This window comes from Mustela putorius, unplaced genomic scaffold, assembly GCF_011764305.1.
Source record: "Mustela putorius furo isolate JIRA1106 unplaced genomic scaffold, ASM1176430v1.1 tig00000421_pilon_pilon_pilon, whole genome shotgun sequence".
NCBI classification, from domain to species: Eukaryota; Metazoa; Chordata; class Mammalia; order Carnivora; family Mustelidae; genus Mustela; species Mustela putorius.
The window spans coordinates 13,270,852-13,289,594 of record NW_025421375.1 but is presented as its reverse complement, the minus strand read 5'-3'; the positions used below and the strand labels follow the sequence as shown (position 1 = coordinate 13,289,594).

At 34.3% G+C, this 18,743-nt stretch overlaps 1 protein-coding gene across 3 annotated transcripts in view; it reads right to left on the bottom strand.

Annotated features, from left to right (window-relative positions):
- Nucleotides 1-867: 867 nt before the first annotated feature.
- The window catches only part of IFT74 (intraflagellar transport 74), a 91,639-nt gene continuing 73,763 nt past the window's right edge, over nt 868-18,743 (bottom strand). For all 3 annotated transcript variants that reach the window (XM_004761785.3, XM_004761784.3, XM_004761783.3), the window contains exons 17-20: nt 8,976-9,139; nt 8,434-8,559; nt 2,869-2,929; nt 868-1,177 (exon numbers count right to left, since the gene is read on the bottom strand). In XM_004761785.3, coding sequence (XP_004761842.1) covers nt 1,059-1,177; nt 2,869-2,929; nt 8,434-8,559; nt 8,976-9,139 — 470 coding nt within the window. In that variant the 3' untranslated portion in view covers nt 868-1,058. The remainder of the gene's footprint in view (nt 1,178-2,868; nt 2,930-8,433; nt 8,560-8,975; nt 9,140-18,743) is intronic.

The window sequence follows — 18,743 nt, the reverse complement described above, 5'->3', positions numbered from 1 at the left end:
CTACATAATCTCACACACACTAAAGTTGAAGAGTTTATGGTGATATTTACTTCAAGAAAGCAACATGGATGGGTAATTTATAATATGTAAATTATAGCTCAATAAAGCACCCCCCCCAACTTTTGTTTCAGGAATACTGAGAAGTGGAGTTACTTGATGAACATAAAATCAGAGCAAAAGGAGGACAGTTGCAAGAACTATCTTATGCTGGTAAAGATGACTTATTCCTGCCTACAAGAGAAGATACATCTATAGTTACTAAAATATCTCCTAGATTTATACTATACAATTCTACCTCTTCTAGTTTTTCTTTTCAAATGTTCTGGCAATACAAAATTAATCTACTTACAGTCCAAAAGAGTGAATGTATATTCCAGAGTGGCAATAAACAGCAACAGGCATCATCTAAAACAGACTACCATATGTGCAGCATTTCTTTTAAACTTCATGTTTTTCCTAGCATATACACGAGAAAATATTTTTAAATTGCAAAGGTTAAAGTTTTCAATTCTGAATCTTTAAGGATAACTGATATACAAAGAATATGTATTAATACATTTACCTGGAACTTTATATTCCCTAAAATACATCAAATATACCCTATTTAAGATAAAGCTCAAAGCTAAACAACTCCCTTCCATTCTTACTTTTTCTAAAAGCAAAATTGACAAGGATGATATAAGTAGTAAGTCAGAATCTCACTCCATGTATTCCTCCTAAAGTTGACACATTAAAAAATGATCTCATTTACTGCCATAGATGGATTATACCAACTAAGTGAATCTCAGTGGCTACTTTTAGTTCATCTCTTAGTTGGCTGACACGTTTTTATCACCCACACAAATAAATACAAATATAAAAAGATGCTTTTCTGTATGCAAACTTTTTATTGAACTATTATACTATTTAAAATAGTATAACCTCTTCAAAGAGGTCGCAAAAATTATAGCACTCAAAATTTTTAAACTCTTCAAGGGTAAGCTATTCTTTTTCAGTCAGCTTATACAAAGTTTAGCAACAAGAGTGTACTACTATAGAGACTTGAAGATGGTTCAGACTCAGTTTCTGCTCATGTTATGTAGAGCTTCCACAATGTTTTTATTGTACTCTGCAATCTGCTTGGTCACATTCTTCATGATTGACTGGTAATCACTCTCTTGACTCTTGGTTGCTATAACTAATTACATGAGTTAAGGGGAAACAGTGATCAACAAAAATAGTAATCTACTTGGGTTAGGAAGGAATCAAATCCTTTTTTTTTTTTTAATTTCTCTTACTGAAAATTGAAAATGGCCAGAAAAAGCACAAATAGAATATATTTAAAAATAAACATATTAACAGATTAAGATCAATTGAAACCTAAAAGGCTAAGCAAAACTTGTTTCAAAAAATTTCACCTACAGTAGAACAGTTTAAAAAAAAAAAAAAGGTTTTATTTATTTACTTGAAAGAGAGAGAAAGCATGAGGAAGAGCAGAGGGAGAGGGACAAGCAGACTTTGCACTGAGTGCAGGGCTCCGATGGGGCTCAATCTTATGACCCTGAGATCAAGACCTGAGCCAAAATCAAGTTAGATGCTTGACTGAGCCACCCAGGCATTCCTATGAGCTTTTTTATACTTAACATTATGCATCTCAATCTAATTCTGGTCTGAGAACTGAATATTCAGAACAACCATGTTCTCTAGAGTACACTGAATTTCAGAAGTCTCTATAATTCACTCTATTTCAAAATCCCCTACTTTGTGTTGCATAAACTAGACTGATAGACTAAAGCATATTCAGTTAGAGTCTTTTGCTTTTAAACTGAGTAGTATGACTGCCCGTGATGCATTTGGTGGGGAAGCAAGCTGGGATCCATGCTGCCCGGAAGTGAAGTTTGGCAGTTTCCTAGAGGAGAATCTAAACTTCCAATGAGCCAGGAGCTACTTCTCCAAGCAGAGATGTCCTTAAAGGGTCAAAGAAAGGAATAGAAAATAACTTCTGGGTTAATGTTTCTTAAAATTGCACAACACATGTCCTCAGTAGCTATTTCCTCCATATATAAGCACACAGAAAAATTAGCAAGAAGATGGGATTTAAGTACTACATTGATAGAAATATGAAGTTGAATTGGCTAAACACAGAATGAGCTTGAAAGTCAAATTTCTCAGGATACTACTTAGGCTTATATTCCTCTGCTGCCCAGATATCCAAGGTACAGCATTATTAGCAACAGCAAACAATTACGAATATACATATATGCATGGTTTTATATAATTCTTTCAATAACTCTATGAGAAGGAAATATTAACTTTGTTTGAGATGACAGAAGTGAGGCTTAAACAAATTAAATTGCCCAAAGTCCTTAACCTACAAGCAGTACAGTCAACACTGAAATTTAGATCTCCTTACTCCAAATCCTGTGCACTTAGTCACTTTGCCACACTATGACTTTGTATAGTCTGCTTTCTATTGTTACTTTTGTACACACCCTAATTATTATAGACTGGAAACTAAGTCTTACTCATTTATTCCCCACATAGTTAAGCTTGGTGTTTTATACATATTACATATTTGTAAAGTTTGTGTTAAATTTCATTTCATTTCATTTATTTAAAGAAATTCTTAGAAAAAAATTCTCTGGGGCACCTGGGTGGCTCAGTCAGCTAAGCATCTGATTCTTGATTTGGGCTCAGGTTATGATCTCAGGGTGTGAGATCGAGCCCTGCATCGGGCTCCCTGCTCAGTGGGGAGTCAGCTTGGGATCCTCTCTCTCCTTCTACCTCCCCTCCATCCTACTCTCTCTCTCTCTCTCTCTCGAATAAGTGAATAAATCTTAAAAAAAAAAATCACTCAGTCAAGTTCATTTGCTTCTTCTTAAAGGATACATTCTTTCATCACAAAATTATTTTGTTCATGGTGTTGCCATTTCCTCTCCAAATTTGTAAGCTAAAAAACACAAAATAAAAAGGTTAAACAGTACCCATATTCAAAACAATTATACACCCTTTTAAGAGGATAAGCAAAAAAAACCATTTAATTTTAAATCGTATCAACTGCTTGCATTTTGGTGAGATAAAGACCTATGGCAGACAAAAAGGAAAATTAGAAAAGATTAAACAATAGTAAAGTACATTAATAAATATAATGTTGAATTTGACAACGGGTTTTACTCTATATACGTAATTGGAAAATATTTACAATTTTATTATGCCAATGAACATGCTAACTAAAGACAATTTATGACTCTTCCCTTTCCAAAAAGAACTTGAAAGAAAAGAATGGGACATGGTGGGACTCTCTCCTTGAAATCTAGAAGTCTAATGCTACAAATGTGATATATATTCTAACACTGTCAAAGGTTCAACTATATAGGAGTAACTTCCTTATTTCCAGGGCTAAATTTCCTGTCTAATTCCACAAGCTGTGATAAGAGCAGAGCTGCAGTGTGAAGATTATAAGAGGGTTGGTTAAAAACTGGCACTGTTACAATAATTTCTGCATCAACAGGAAACTAATGTGGATATTATATTGATGGTTGCTTCCTCAGAAGACAATTTTACTGTTATAGAATTAAATTGTTTTTCTGATTTAATTAACCTTTTAACTCTGGGTTATGGTCTTTCTTTTTTAAGATGCACATAGTATTTTTCCTAGGCAAAGGACTATCTGAAAAATGAAACATTAAAATAACGTTCTGTGTGGACATTTCTAAGAGGTAATGATCAGTTTTAAGAATCTGAAAACTGAAGCAGCATTAATATCTCTTTCTACTCTCATGTTAAAATTATTTTCAGGGCATAAGTTCAGTGTTAATGTACCATCTATTCCACTGTTTCCTCTAAAGAGATAAATCTAGATATTAGGATAAGTCCTAACTAATTAATTATATAAACTGTATATGCTGTGAGTTAACACTATTAAAAATTCAATCTGGCGGGGGCCAGGGGGTTTGGGAGAGCAGAGTGCAGTTATGGACATTGGGGAGGGTATGTGCTATATGGTAAGTGCTGTGAAGTGTGTAAACCTGGTGATTCACAGACCTGTACCCCTGGGGATAAAAATACATTATAAGTTTATAAAAAATAAAAATAAACAAATAAATAATTCTATCTGGCTTCCCAGATAGGAACTCAAAGTTAAGATGGACTTAAGGAAACAGTCAGCACATTTTGGCAATAAATCTCTAATAACCTTTTGCAAAGTCAAGTACCAAACTTTTCCCCTTTGTTTCAGACAAAGAGGTGGCCTTCTTAGAATGCAGACCTCTTACGTGCTAAATGAATAATGCTACAAAAGCAACACTCTGTCAGGTGGTCAACTTCCTTATATATTATACATCTGTATTAGTGACTTGCCTTTAAACCTCCGAGAATATCTTGAATCATGAATCTGTTTTTCTCTTACAACTTATTTAAACACTCTGTTGTACATTCTTTATATATTCTGGATATTAACCCCTTATCAGATATTATGATCTGAAAATATTTTCTCCCATTCCATAGGTTGTTTTCATTTTGTTGAAAACAAAATGTGTTTTGTTTTCTTTTGCTGTGCAGAAGCCTTCTAGTTTGATGTAGGCATACCTATTTTTGCCTTTGCTGTTCATGCTTTTGATATCATAACCAATAAATGGTTGCCAAGACTAATGTCAAGGAGCTTTATCCCTATATTTTCTTCTAGGAGTTTTATAGTTTGTTCCAATATAAATATGTTTAAATAATAGCAAATAAATAATAGCCTTTCATCAAAAAGTCTGTTATGAAATTTATAGACTCCAAAAAATGGTTTTTAGTGAAAATGAGCTTTTAGAACTTCATCAAGATAAAAAGCTTCTGCACAGCAAAGGAAACAGTCAACAAAACAATGAAGCAGGAATGGGAGAAGATATTCATAAATGACACCACAGACAAAGGGCTGATATCCAAGATCTATAAAGAACTCTTCAAATTCGACACCCCAAAAACAGATAATCATGTCAAAAAACGGGCAGAAGACATGAACAGACACACTTCTCCAAAGAAGACATACAAATGGCTAACACACACATGAAAAAATGTTCAAGATCATTAGCCATCAGGGAAATTCAAATCAAAACCACACCGAGATACCACCTTATACCAGTTAGAATGGCAAAGATTAACAAGACAGGAAACAAATGTTGGAGAGGTTGTGGAGAAAGGGGAACCCTCTTACACTGTTAGTGGGAATGCAAGTTGATACAGCCACTTTGGAAAAGTGTGGAGATTCCTCAAAAAATTAAAAATAGAGCTACCCTATGGCAATTGCACTACTGGCTATTTTCCCTAAGATACAAATGTAGTGAAAAGAAGGGCCATATGTACCCCAATGTTCACAGCAGCGATGTCCACAATTGCCAAACTGTGGCAAGAGCCAAAATGCCCTTCAATAGGTGAATGGATAAAGAAAATGTGGTCCATATATTCAATGGGGTATTATGCCTCCATCAGAAAGGATGAATACCCAACTTTTGTATCAACATGGATGGGACTGGAGGAGATCATGCTGAGTGAAATAAGTCAAGTAGAGAAAGTCAATTATCATATGGTTTCACTTAAGGAATAACATGAAGGACATTGGGAGATGGAGAGAAGAAAGGAGTTGGGGGAAATCGGAGGGGGAGATGAACCATGAGAGACTATGGACTCTGAGAAACAGAGGGTTTTAGAGGGGAGGGGGTTGGGAGGATGGGTGAGGTTAGTGGTGGGTATTAAGGAGGACATGTATTGCATGGAGACCTGGGTGTGGTGCATAAACAATGAATTTTGGAACACTGAAATGGTAAAATTAAAAAAAAATTTTAAATGGTTTTCAAGAAAAGAGCTGCAAAAGATAAGATCAGATTTTATTTGATCAATGGGGATTCCCAAAAAGCAACAAAGAGTTATATTATGAATTCCTGTTATCAGTATAAGGGGTTAAGTATGTGATTAGCACTCGATGTGCCAGTAAACAAGTAGCCATTGACTGGCTCTAAGAAATTGTGTTTGTCAAATGTTTTCCTCCTTAAATAATCTATTCAGTGATTATTATTATTATTATTATTATTATTATTAAGAGAGCTAATATTTCATAAGCAGTATCAGTACTTTTTCCTAAGAATCATTTAAGACAATGGCCTCATAAACTTTTTCTTATATTTCTTCTCCAGTATCCATCCCCACTCTAAACTAGGATAATTTTGCCACTTACAAATCTATATCCAGACCCGTATATTATGACATAGAGACAAAAATAACTGATAAATCCAAATATGTAAAATAGTGACTTCTAATCTTTTTAAAGTAGTTGTGGCAAACTCTGATGAGATTTCACCCCTTTCAAAAAGAATATAAGGGGGGCGCCTGTGTGGCTCAGTGGGTTAAGCCTTTGCCTTCGGCTCAGGTCATGATCCCAGAGTACTGGGATCGAGTCCCGCGTCGGGCTCTCTACTCGGCAGGGAGCCTGCTTCCTCCTCCTCTCTCTCTCTCTGCCTACTTGTGATCTCTCTCTGTCATATAAATAAGTAAAATCTTTAAAAAAAAAAAAAAAGAATATAAGGTGTGTCTTTGTTTTTAAAATGGTAAATCCATATAATGAAATAGTCATTAAAAAATCCAAAAAGGAGCCTGAAAATATTTAAGTGAGAAAATGAATGTTTAACAACTATATATATATAGTATTCCACCTTTTGTAAAAATATAATCAATATGGGTATACAACTGCAAAGGAAATACATTTACAAGAATATTATACCAATGTTAACAAATTATTATCTATCATGATCATATTGCCATTTAAAGAAAAGGAAGAATGCATTTAGCATTAATAAATCATAGTTGTAAATTGCTAATATATACTCACTAGATGAGAATGATCAATCTTTACTGATTTTGTACATGTCACACATGCTTCATTTAATCCTCTGACAAATACTTATTAAACACCCATTAAGTGTCAACCACTGGCACAGTGTGGGGAGAAAGTGAATGAAACAGGTATCTTCTCTATCCTCTCAGACAGGGCACTCAATTTAGAAGACATCTGATATTGCTTAGCTAATTCTATCAGTAGAATAAATGATATAAAAAGGGGGCTTGTCTGTGCATCCTGTATAGATAATCGGAAGTGTAAATCAAGAAGTTCAAGGGCAGGACTGCTTTTCTACAGCACTAAACAGTTTTAAAACTAAAAATAACCTAAATGTCTAATAATATGAAACTGTTTCAGTAAAATATACTATATCCATTAAGTCAAATATTATATAGAATCATATTTTTAAAAGATATGACAAGGCAAACTACTTATTAGGTATAGTTAATAATGAAAAACAAGTTTCCAAATAATATGTACAATATGATACCATTTCTATAAATACCTAGAAATGTATACATATATATAAAATGTATGTACATATATAGACTAGAAGAACCCACACAAAAATGACAAGAATTTTTAAAAAATGACAAGAATTATTTCTTCTGTGGGATATTAGTCATTAAAGTTTAATTCTATTTGTGATTCTTTTGAGTTAGCAAAGTTTCTCCATTAAAATATCTCCATTAAAAAGTTTCTCCATCAGGGCGCGCCTGGGTGGCTCAGTGGGTTAAAGCCTCTGCCTTTGGCTTAGGTCATGATCCCAGGGTCGTGGGATCGAGCCCCACATTGGGCTCTCTGCTTGGCAGTGAGCCTGCTTCCCTTCCTCTCTCTCTGCCTGCCTCTCTGCCTACTTGTGATCTCTGTCTTTCAAATAAATAATAAATAAAATCTTTAAAAAAAAAAAAAGGTTTCTCTATCACTGGGTGTGGTGCAAAAACAATGAATACTGTTATGCTGAAAAGAAATGAAAAAAAAGTTTCTCCATTAAAAATGCTTTACATTCAAAAAATATTTTTTTTGAAATTTTTCAAAGCTATTATCATATCAGCTATGCCCAGAACAGGACCTAGCACAGAGAAGTCCCTCAATATAGGTTTATAGAAGGAGAGCAAAAGTAAATTCATTCTAACTGAAGCCCGTACACAAGCTTCTTCAAAGCCTGTGGCTATCTTCAAAGCCAGAAAGTCTGGAAGGATAAATAAAGCAAATTTTTTAAAAACTGGGGGAAATTGGAGGGGGAGACAAACCATGAGAGACTGTGAACTCTGAGAGACAAACTAAGGGTTTCGAAGGGGGGTAGGGGGAGTTGGGTGAGCCGGGTGGTGGGTATTATGAAGGGCATGTATTGCATGGAGCACTGGGTGTGGTGCATAAACGATGAATTTAGGAACACTGAAAAGAAATAAAATAAAATAAAATGGGGGAAAAAAGAGAAGATATCCTAAAATAAACCAGAAATCTATAAACTGCCCCCCCCCCAAAAACCTGTTTTGGAGTAGAAATAGAGATTAAAAACATGGGACAGATAGTTTAAAAACGAAATAAATTTCAGTGTCTTTTTTTTTCCTTTTTACCTGAGAATGTGTCTCATTTTCTTGCAATTGTGTCTTTAGTGTCTCATAGTCTACGTTTAGCTTCTCCGTTATTTTCTTAAAAGCATTTCTGCGGGTTGTTAATACTGTTCTCTCCTGATGTAACTTCTAGATAGATCCAAATAGAAGTAAATAACAGACTTTAGCAAATAACAGACTTTAGCAAACAGACTTTAAGCCAACATAAATCATTTTTAACTTAAATAATTTCAATGATATTCTGGTAAAATTCTACCAAGATTATAATTACTGAATGAATAAGCCACTGATGAATAAGTCTTAAAGAGGGAAATTTCATAATTGAACCTGCATTTAACAAAGTTCATATTTGTTGAAATGCTCTTGCTTTTCCTTTTGTTTAAAACCTACATCTCTCTAAATTCCTCCTATATACATAAACATCTTAGCTTATATATCAAATAATCAACTGCAAATAATAAATTCTATGAACTACATATATATACTAAATTTGATCAAGAAAAAACAATTTGAATTATAACGATCTGAATTATAATACCATTTACCTTTTTCTTTTCTTCCCCTGATGATTTTAAAGCTGGCAAATCATTATATGTCTCCAGGTCAGTTGTCATTTGCTTAATTTTGCTTTTCAGAGAATGTTGTTCCTCAGTCATCTTACTTTCCAGAAGTTCCATTTTCTGTAGATCCAACTGTAAACGTTGACTATCTGAATCACAAGAAAATTCAAGATGATTAGTCAAAACTTTATTCCTTTCACAAAGAGAAATGCAATGCAACCATTAAAAATCATGTTTTATAAGAATATCTACAAAAGAAACATGTTTCACTGCAACCAGTGAGACAATACAAAGAAAAATTAAGAAAAATAATATTCATCCTCCAGGTAACCAACATAACCTGATGTATATCAGCCATATTTGTCTCCATGCTTACAAAAATATTTAAGAATGCACATAGGTGTTTTTTTCCTTACTTAATAACATAACATATATTATGAGATAAAGGCCCACTATCTTTAATAGGGACATGAAGGCAAATTATGAAATATTACAAATAGTTGAACAAAATTTTGTAACTACATATACAGTCAATTCTCCTTACTTATGGGAGTTATATTCTATAAAGTCACTGTAATATTGAATTAGCAAATACTGAACTATTTCTCCTAGAGGGGATATACGGTTAAGTTCCTAAGAGCTTCTGGTCATAGTATTTTCATCAACCAATTAACTAACACATCACCTTGTTTTATGTGTATTTCTATTTAAACACACATATATATTTTTCATTCATTAACACTGAACCCTAGGCCAACCTTATGCCTGAATGAAGATAATCTAATACACGTTTTCTCTATAAGGCACAATGCAGCTTCTTGGGTTTAGGAACACAAGCCAACACTTCAGCTTATGCTTGGGAGCCATTTTATATAGCAAAATTGAGAACAAAAAGTACAAAAATGTGAGGAAAAGTGGCACTAAATTTGTGACATAAAGGATAATTATTAATAGTGTGAGGACTAAAACAAAAAGAGTATTGCTGGGTATTTAACCTAAAGATACAATGTAGTGATCTGAAGCAACACGTGCACCCAAATGTTTATAGCAGCAATGTCCACAATAGCCATACTATGGAAATAACCTAGATGTCCATCAACAGATGAATGGATAAAGGAGACGTGGTATATGTATACAATGGAATACTATGTAGCCCTCAAAAGAAACAAAATCTTGCCATTTGCAACAACAAGGATGGAACTAGAAGGTATTATGCTGAGCAAAATAAGTCAATCAGAGAAAGACAATTATCATATGATCTCTCTGATATGAGGAATTTGAGAGGCAGGGTGGGGGATTTTGGGGGTAGAGAAGGAAAAAATGAGACAAGATGGGATTGGGAGGGAGACAAACCATAAGTGACTCTTAATCTCATGAAACAAACTGAGGGTTGCTGGGGTTGGGGGAGTAGGGATAGGGTGGCTGGGTTATGGACATTGGGGAGGGTATGTGCTATGGTGAGTGCTGTGAAATGTATAAGCCTAATGATTCACAGACCTGTACTCCTGGGGCAAATAATACATTATATGTTAATGGAAAAAATATTAGAAGACAGTGTTGCCTTATTTGACCTCCATGGGAACGTTATATCAGGCAATTCACATTTTTGACTGCACATATCCACAAATGACTGTAAAAGTGCTAAAAGTACTGATTTCGGGGTTACAAATTAATTATGCTAGAGTAGGCAAATTCACAACCATGAATAATGTGGACTGTATAGATGTGTATGTGAAAGAGTAAGTGTATCTGTGTCTCATACTTTGTTTTAAAGTGTGGAGCATCTACTATGTGCTAGATGCTAAGAAAACAGAGAAATTGTTTTTGTTCAAGGAGCTATATTCTAGAGGTAGAACTAGGAAATTAAATGAGCATTTACAATAAACTAGATAACTACTATGAAAATAGTAATAAAGAGAGCCATGAGAACATGTGGTACTTGCCAAGAGAGCTCTTTAAAGACATGCCTTTTAACTTAAGGCCTTAAGGATTAGCAATCAACCAAAGCAAGGAAAAAGTAAATGTGTTCCAGAGAACACAATCAAAATGTGCAAAGTCTAGAGGTAAAAAAGCATGGTACATATGTGCCAATAACAGAAGTTCAATATGACTAGAACCCAAAGTTCAAAGTGGGATGGATTTCAGTTCATGAAGTGCTTTTTAAAATAAAATAGGGAGCTGGAACTTTATCCTGAGGGCTATGAAAAGTAATTGATGGATTTTAAATCAGAGTATGGCATAATTAAATTTTAGAAAGTTCACTCTGGTTTCAATGTGGGCAATTAATTGGAAAAGCATTAACTGGTCCAGGAAGACCAGTTAAATGTTGATTCAGTGATCTACATAATAAATCTTAGACTAGTATAGTTACTTTGGGGATTATTTTTTCATTAGGCAATACTGATTAAGTGCTTTCTATGTGCCAGGTAAACTTCTAGGAATAGGGGATATAGCAAGGAACAAAACATATGAGAATCCCTATCTTGATAGAACTTATATTCCAATGGAAGACAACTATTTATGTGAAATCTCAAGTTACTTCACATGGACATAAATGAGGAAAAAAATGGAGAGATGTAGACGGACTCAAGAGATATTAGGGAACTGACTGAAAACAATGGTTGAGAAGAGGAGTCATTGCAGAGTCCCATTTCCAACTTAAGTAAAGGTGTAGATATTAGGAAAGCCAGAGGGAGGTATCAACTTTTGTTTGTAGGAGGGAAAGAGATGAAGGATTCAAGTGAACTTAGGATATGCTGTTCGAGTTACCTCAGAAGCACCCAAATAGTAAACATGCCCATGTATAGATATATATGGGTCTGAAGCCCTGAGAGAAATTTGAAGATAGAGATTTTGAAGTCATCAACATAGAGAAAGCACCTGAAGCTATGGGAATGGCTAAAATCATCAAGAGAAAAGGATTCATGACAGAACCTATAAGAATAAAAAAAAAATTTTTTTTTTAAAGATTTTATTTACTTATTTATTTCACAGATCACAAGTAGGCAGAGAGGCAGGCAGAGAGAGAGAGGAGGAAGCAGGCTTCGGGCTGAGAAGACAGCCTGATGTGGGGCTCGATCCTAGGATCCTGAGATCATGACCTGAGCCGAAGGCAGAGGCTTTAACCCACTGAGCCACCTAGGCGCCCCAAGAATAAAAAATTTTTAAAGAATAAATTTACATGAAAGATCCCATAAGGGAGAATAAGAAATGACCAAAGAAATAAAAGCAAAATCACAAATGATAATGAAAAGACATCTCAAGAATAAAGGAATGATTTGTAATGAAGACTACTACTTAGAGATTTCAAACAAAAAGACTGCAAAATACAAGTTGCATTTACCATCCAGGAAAACCTTGACATATTTCCTGAGAAAAGATTTCATTGAAAAAAATGGGACCGAGAGGGAAAGGAAGGCTTTTAAAAATCTGGATGTGAAACCTCTGAAAGGAAGGATGATAGTTGGGCAGAGAATACTCTAGAGAGGCATTTTCTTTTTTTTTTCCAAGATGGGGAAAAAAGCAAAAAAAAAAAAGACTAGAGAAGATATTGGCAAATAACATATCTGCTAAAGGATTAGTATTCAAAATAAATAAAGAACTGACACAACTCAACACCAAAACCACTCAAATAATCTAATTAAAAATGGGCAGAAGACATGAACAGACATTTCTCCAAAGAAGACATACAGGCGATCAACAGACACATGAAAAGATATTCAACATCACTCATCATCAGAGAAATGCAAAAACTACAATGAGATATCACCTCACACCTGTTAGAATGGTTAAAATAAAAAAATGTAAGAAACAAGTGTTGGTGAGGATGTGGAGAAAAAGGAACCCTTGTGCACTATGGGTGGAAAAGCAAACTGGAGCATCCACTGTAGCATACAGCATGGAGGGTCCTCAGAAAGTTAAGAACAGAACTACCCTATAATCCAGTAATCACACTACTAGGTATTCACCCCACCAAATACAAAAACATTAATTCAAAGAGATACATGCATCCCTATGTTTACTGCAGCATTTACAATAGCCAAAAAATGGAATCAGCCCAAGTGTCCATAGGTAGATGAATGGATAAAGATGTGGTATATATATATATATATATATGGAATATTATCCAGCTATAAAAAAGAATGAAATTTCATCATTTGCAACATGTATGCAGCTACAGAGCATACAGCTAAGTGAAATCAGTCAGTCAGAGAATGACAAATACAATATGATTTCACTCATATGTGAAATTTAAGAAAGGAAACAAATGAGCCAAGTGAAAAAAAGAAGAAAGAAAGAGACAAAGCAAGAAATAGACTCTTAACTATAGAGAACAAACTGATGGTTACCAGAGGGGACGTGGGTAGGGGGATGGGTTGAATACATGATGGGAGATTAAAGAGTACACTTACTGTGATGAGCACTGAATAATCTATAGAACTGATGAATCACTATATTCCACACCTGAAACTAATATAATACTGTATGTTAACTATACTGGAATTAAAAAGCTTAATAAAAAGAAAAAAAGGACAAACTCTTGATAGACTGTATTTTAAATTTTCTTATTCATCTTTTTCTGTATCTACTAAATCCTCTACAATGAGTACAAATAACAAGAAAACAATATTTTAAAAAAATATTCTGTTCTGATAGAATTACACAATATCTACCTTCTATATTTCAGAGACTTCTTAATATTGTGGTACTAACTTTATTTTTTAATTTATTTTTTAATTTTTCAAAAAGATTTTATTTACTTGAGGGAGAGCGAAAGAATGAGAGCACAGAGGGAGAAGGAGAAGTAGACTCCCTGCTGAGCAGAGAGCCCAACACAGGGCTTGATTCCAGAACCCTGGGATCACGACCCAAGCCTAAGGCGAATGTTTAACAGGCAGAGCCGCCCAGGTGCCCCAAAAAGTTCTTTTTTAAGGTGAAAGAAAAGTAATGGAGGGAACTAATATTATTGAATAGCTGAAATATGATGGGTCTTATGTTATCTCTTCTTTTCTTAATAGCCTTAGGAGGTAAATGTTATATGATGAAACTGAAGCTTAGAAAGGTATTTTTAAAAAAGATTTTATTCATTTATTTGATAGAAAGAGAAAAGAGAGAGTCAGGCAGAGGAAGAGGGAGAAACAGGAGAAACAGGCTCCTCGCTGAGCAGAGAGCCTGATGTGAGGTTTGATCCCAGGACCCTGGCATCATGACCTGAGCTGAAGGCAGATGCTTAATTGACTGAGCCACCCAGGCACCCCATTAGAAAGGTAATTTGCCCAAAGTCACACAGCCAGTCAGGCTTTGGTGCTGAGTGATATTATCATGTTTATGAAAGATTTACTTTTAAAACAGCAAATGTTAATGATCCAGAAAGATGCTTCAAAGAGTAACAATGAACTATGAGAAGAGGTACAGTAGTAACACTTGCTCAATTTTGCTATTCATGCTTCCCCAGGCATCATTCTGTTTTGCTTTTCTTACAGCTATCAAAGTAAAATGTAATTTTAGCAAACTAAAATGGAACTGAAATATATATATCATGCACATCCAGATGAAGATATCTGAATTCAAACCTGCCTAAATTGGTTTCCTCTCTATGTTCCCTGGACTAGGTACGACAGTAATAATAACACCCCAAAGAGTTATTTGTTTGTATATAGAGGCATGTAGGGAAACATTTTCATCTCTGAGCACTTTGCTTTCATTTTACCTCTATTTTAAAGTAGAGATATAAATAGCCTCAGAAAAGTATGGTGGTATTTCAGAGTATTAAGACAAATGTGAACATCTTCCTTTTATTACTTAGAGATTTAGGGGGTGAAAGATTTTAAAAATAACAATAACATAAAATTTAATCTTATAGTGGGATGTATTATTCCCTGTATATATGTATTATTTTTTTCTGGCATTTTTCATTGTTTTTTCTTTATGTTGCATTTTTGCACTTTAACTACGATGGGCTTACGTAAAGGATTTTTATACCAATCATGTTTGGGGTTCAATGAGCTTCTTAGATCTGTAAAACTTGGTTTTTCATCACATTTGGGAAATTTTCAGCCATTATTATTTCAACTATCTTTTCTCCCCCATTCTCTGTCCCTCCACTCCTTCTGAGACTCCAATTATATACGTGTCAGATGGCCTGAAACCGTCCCACAGATCACTTAGGTTCTGTTCATTCTTATTTCTTCTCCAGATTATATTATTCTATTGATCCTCAAGTTCACTGACTCTTTTTCTGCTGTCTTCAACCTTCATATAAGGTCATTCAGTGAATTTTTCATCTTAGGTATATTTCCAATGCTAAAATTTCCACTTGGTTCTTTTTATAATTTTTCTCTTTCTGTGGGATTCTCCATTGGTTCACTTGTTATGATTTTATTTTCCTTTAAACCCTTAAAAATGTTCCTAAACGTTTAAAGTCTTCTGTTCATTCAACACCTGGATTATCTTGGGTTCAATGTTTATTAACTGTTTTTCCCCTTGACTCACATTTTCCTATAAATTTTTATAGTATAATTGAAACTTTAAATGATATGTAGTAGAGATTCTGGATTAAACTGTGCTCCTCTGAGAAGTGTTGATTTATACTAAACAAGTAATAAACTTTGCTGAACTTAAACCCTAAACTCTTCTCCTTTGTAGCAGTCAGTATATAAAATCTCTGTACTCAACTCTTTCAACTTCTAACAGCTGCTTTTTCCTAGGTCCCCTGAAGTTTACCCAAATGCTTACACAGTTCACTGGTCAGATTAGGATCTGAATAGAGTTTGCGTGTGGATTTTGGCACTTTGTTGCACTTTTACCATGATGTCTCCCTCTATGTGGGAGGCATTAAGTTGGCTTCTTCTCATAAAATTTAGCAAATTCTACTTGAAACTGAGGTTTATTATCTATATAGACTCCCTAATGAGAAAATCAAATACAAAGCTGCTATTAAACTTTCTTCTTCAACCTCTGAAACCTTATGAATCAAAATATAGGTGGAAGGTAATATAGTAAAAATATGTTCAAAACTGAATGATTCTCCAGGTATAACAATGATCATAGAGCATAAAATATCAAATTGTTTAAGGCTTCAAAAGACAGTGGTTTAAGAAAGGAAGTTTTTCCCAACAAAATTGAAATTGGTATAATTAAACTTGAGCGTTTCCTTTTGACCCCTTAAGAGTCTTAAAATTCATACAGATATATGGACTTAAATGTTAAGTGGGTTTTGTTTCGTTGGGTTCGTATCTCAACTAGTGTTGAAAACAGTTAAAATGAAAATCAAAGTGCTAAATAAAAGTCACTGAAGCTTATGGTGTTTCAATGCTCTAAAAAGAAAATGCATATAGCTTATATATTTTGACTGTTAGGTGGAAATATTATTGAACTCTAACTAAAAGTTTAATTTGAAGATATATCAGGGACATACATTTAGGAGTTATACAAACTGCTTTTCCAGAGAAAAAGAGAAAATGGTTGGTTGGTATGGGGTAAAGTTTATCTTCCTTTAACAGCAGGTTCCCTTGAAAAGTTAAAAACTTCTCCAAGGGAAGAGACAGGAAGAGGATGCAGACTAGTTCCTTCTGATATGCTATGAAGTTGCAAAGTTTACTAAGCAGTGTGTACATAGTAGCAAAATCTCAGAAGGAACCACTTTGACATAGGGAAATGTTTCTGAAATATTCTGCCATCAGTGCATTTGTTTATTCCCTGGAGTTTCCTTTCCAAAAATATAAATAAAAACTATTGCTGACAGATTCCTTGCCTCTTTACTCATGCAATACACTAGTGTTTCACAATCTCTTTTTACCCCATCACTGTCCCCCCAAAGGAGTCTTTTGTAGACTATTTTTTCCTAATCACCACCCTCCCATGAAACTTTATTATTACAGATATATTACATATATATATCTGTTTATGTACAGTGACCCTTTTGAGGGTTCACAAACCATTATAACTAAGATATTTTTTACTCTCCCCCCAAGAATTAATTTTGTCCCTTTGGGAATAATATTGCCCTATTAAGAAACAGTACACTAAGAAAATCAGGTGGTTTCTAATTATAAATGCAAGAGCCAAAAGGGAGGCAATTCACAAGTAGGGAATGTAAAATTCATCTTCTCTGAAAGGTGAACAAGAATAGTATAGACTTCTTATGGTGAGTTCTAGATACAAGAAAATCTGGGCAGATAAAATATACTTAAATGTGTAAAATAACTATTGTCCAGCTATATCATCAATCTAAATTCAACTGTATATTAATAACATTCAGCATATATTTGTAGGTCTATAATCTTTATATAAAACTCCCAGGTTATTGCATTTTAGAATGCAGAATTTTTTAGATTTTAGAAAAATAATATAGCACATATATTGTAACTCCCACAGCAGGGTTTAAGGCACCACCCTGTCATCAAGTATTTAACTATTTCTGCAGTAAAAATGATGAACAGTCACATTAGGTAGGATAATTAAGACTATAAGTAGCCTCATGTCAGTTCAGGTCAGGACAGGTTTTGCTGCCAGGAGCATTTTAGATTTTGGGATTCCAAATAAATAAACACTGTGGATTCATTATTCCAATTCAAGAATCTCAACATTTTTAAGATAGCAAATATTAATTCCTTGTTCCTTATAATTTCACTAACTGCCAGTGTAATTCCAAGTAGGGAAAAAAAAATGACTAATTCAAAATCATCACATACCAGCATAAAAAAACACTCATAGTTAGAAACCATCAGTTCAAGAAACAAAGATTCTATATAAATTCTGACTTTATCCTAAACTCTTTTTTTCTTTTGAGTGTAGCTGACACACTATCTTGAACTCTTTAAGCTCAATTTTGTGTATTTGTTTTTAATCTCTATCTGCAAGGACAAAATGAGAGCCACTAGCCACATACAGTTTTTGAACACTTGACTATGTCTACTCTCAAGCTGAGATGGACTGTAACTTTTTTTTTAACTTATTTATTTATTTATTTGACAGAGAGAGAGAGAGAGAGAGAGGAAGAATGCACAAGCAGAGGAAGAGGGGGAAGAACAGAGGCAGAGGGAGAAGCAGGCTTCTCACTGAGCAGGGAGCCTGATGTGAGGTTCAATCCCAGGACTCTGGGATCATGACCTGAGCTGAAGGCAGATGCTTAACCAACTGAGCCATCCAGATGACCCGTAACTGCAAAATCTCATTTTTGTACTGATTACAAGCTTAAACAGTAATCTCTTGGATAAACTGATTGAATAAAATATTAAAATCCACCTGTTTACTTTTATAACCTACCTACTAGGAAATTTAAATTATATATGTAGCTGGCATTCTAGTATCGTCAGTTATAATGGCTGAAACTAATTATAATTAAAATATTACTTCCTCGTGCTCACTTCGGCAGCACATATACTAAAATATTACTTTCTCGAGGATTCCTCTCCTAACTACCCAAGACTGGGGTGGATATGAACACAGTATAATTCTGTTGCTCCTTATCCTTCTATCATGTACTGTTTCATTATATTTTAGTTATTTGTTTGTCATTATTCCACCAAGCTCAAAGTTCCTTGAGGAAAGAGACCGCATTTTTTTTTTAAATCTCTGTGTACCTACATTATACCAAAGGCATAGAGCAAGCATTCAATAAATGTTAAAAATGGATCAGAATATCCCAATGAAATACTATTAAGTTGATGTGAAAAGTCACACAAAATTCTGAGGCTATAAATAAGCAATCATAAATTACTTTATCAGCCTTTCTAAAATATCAAATAAAAT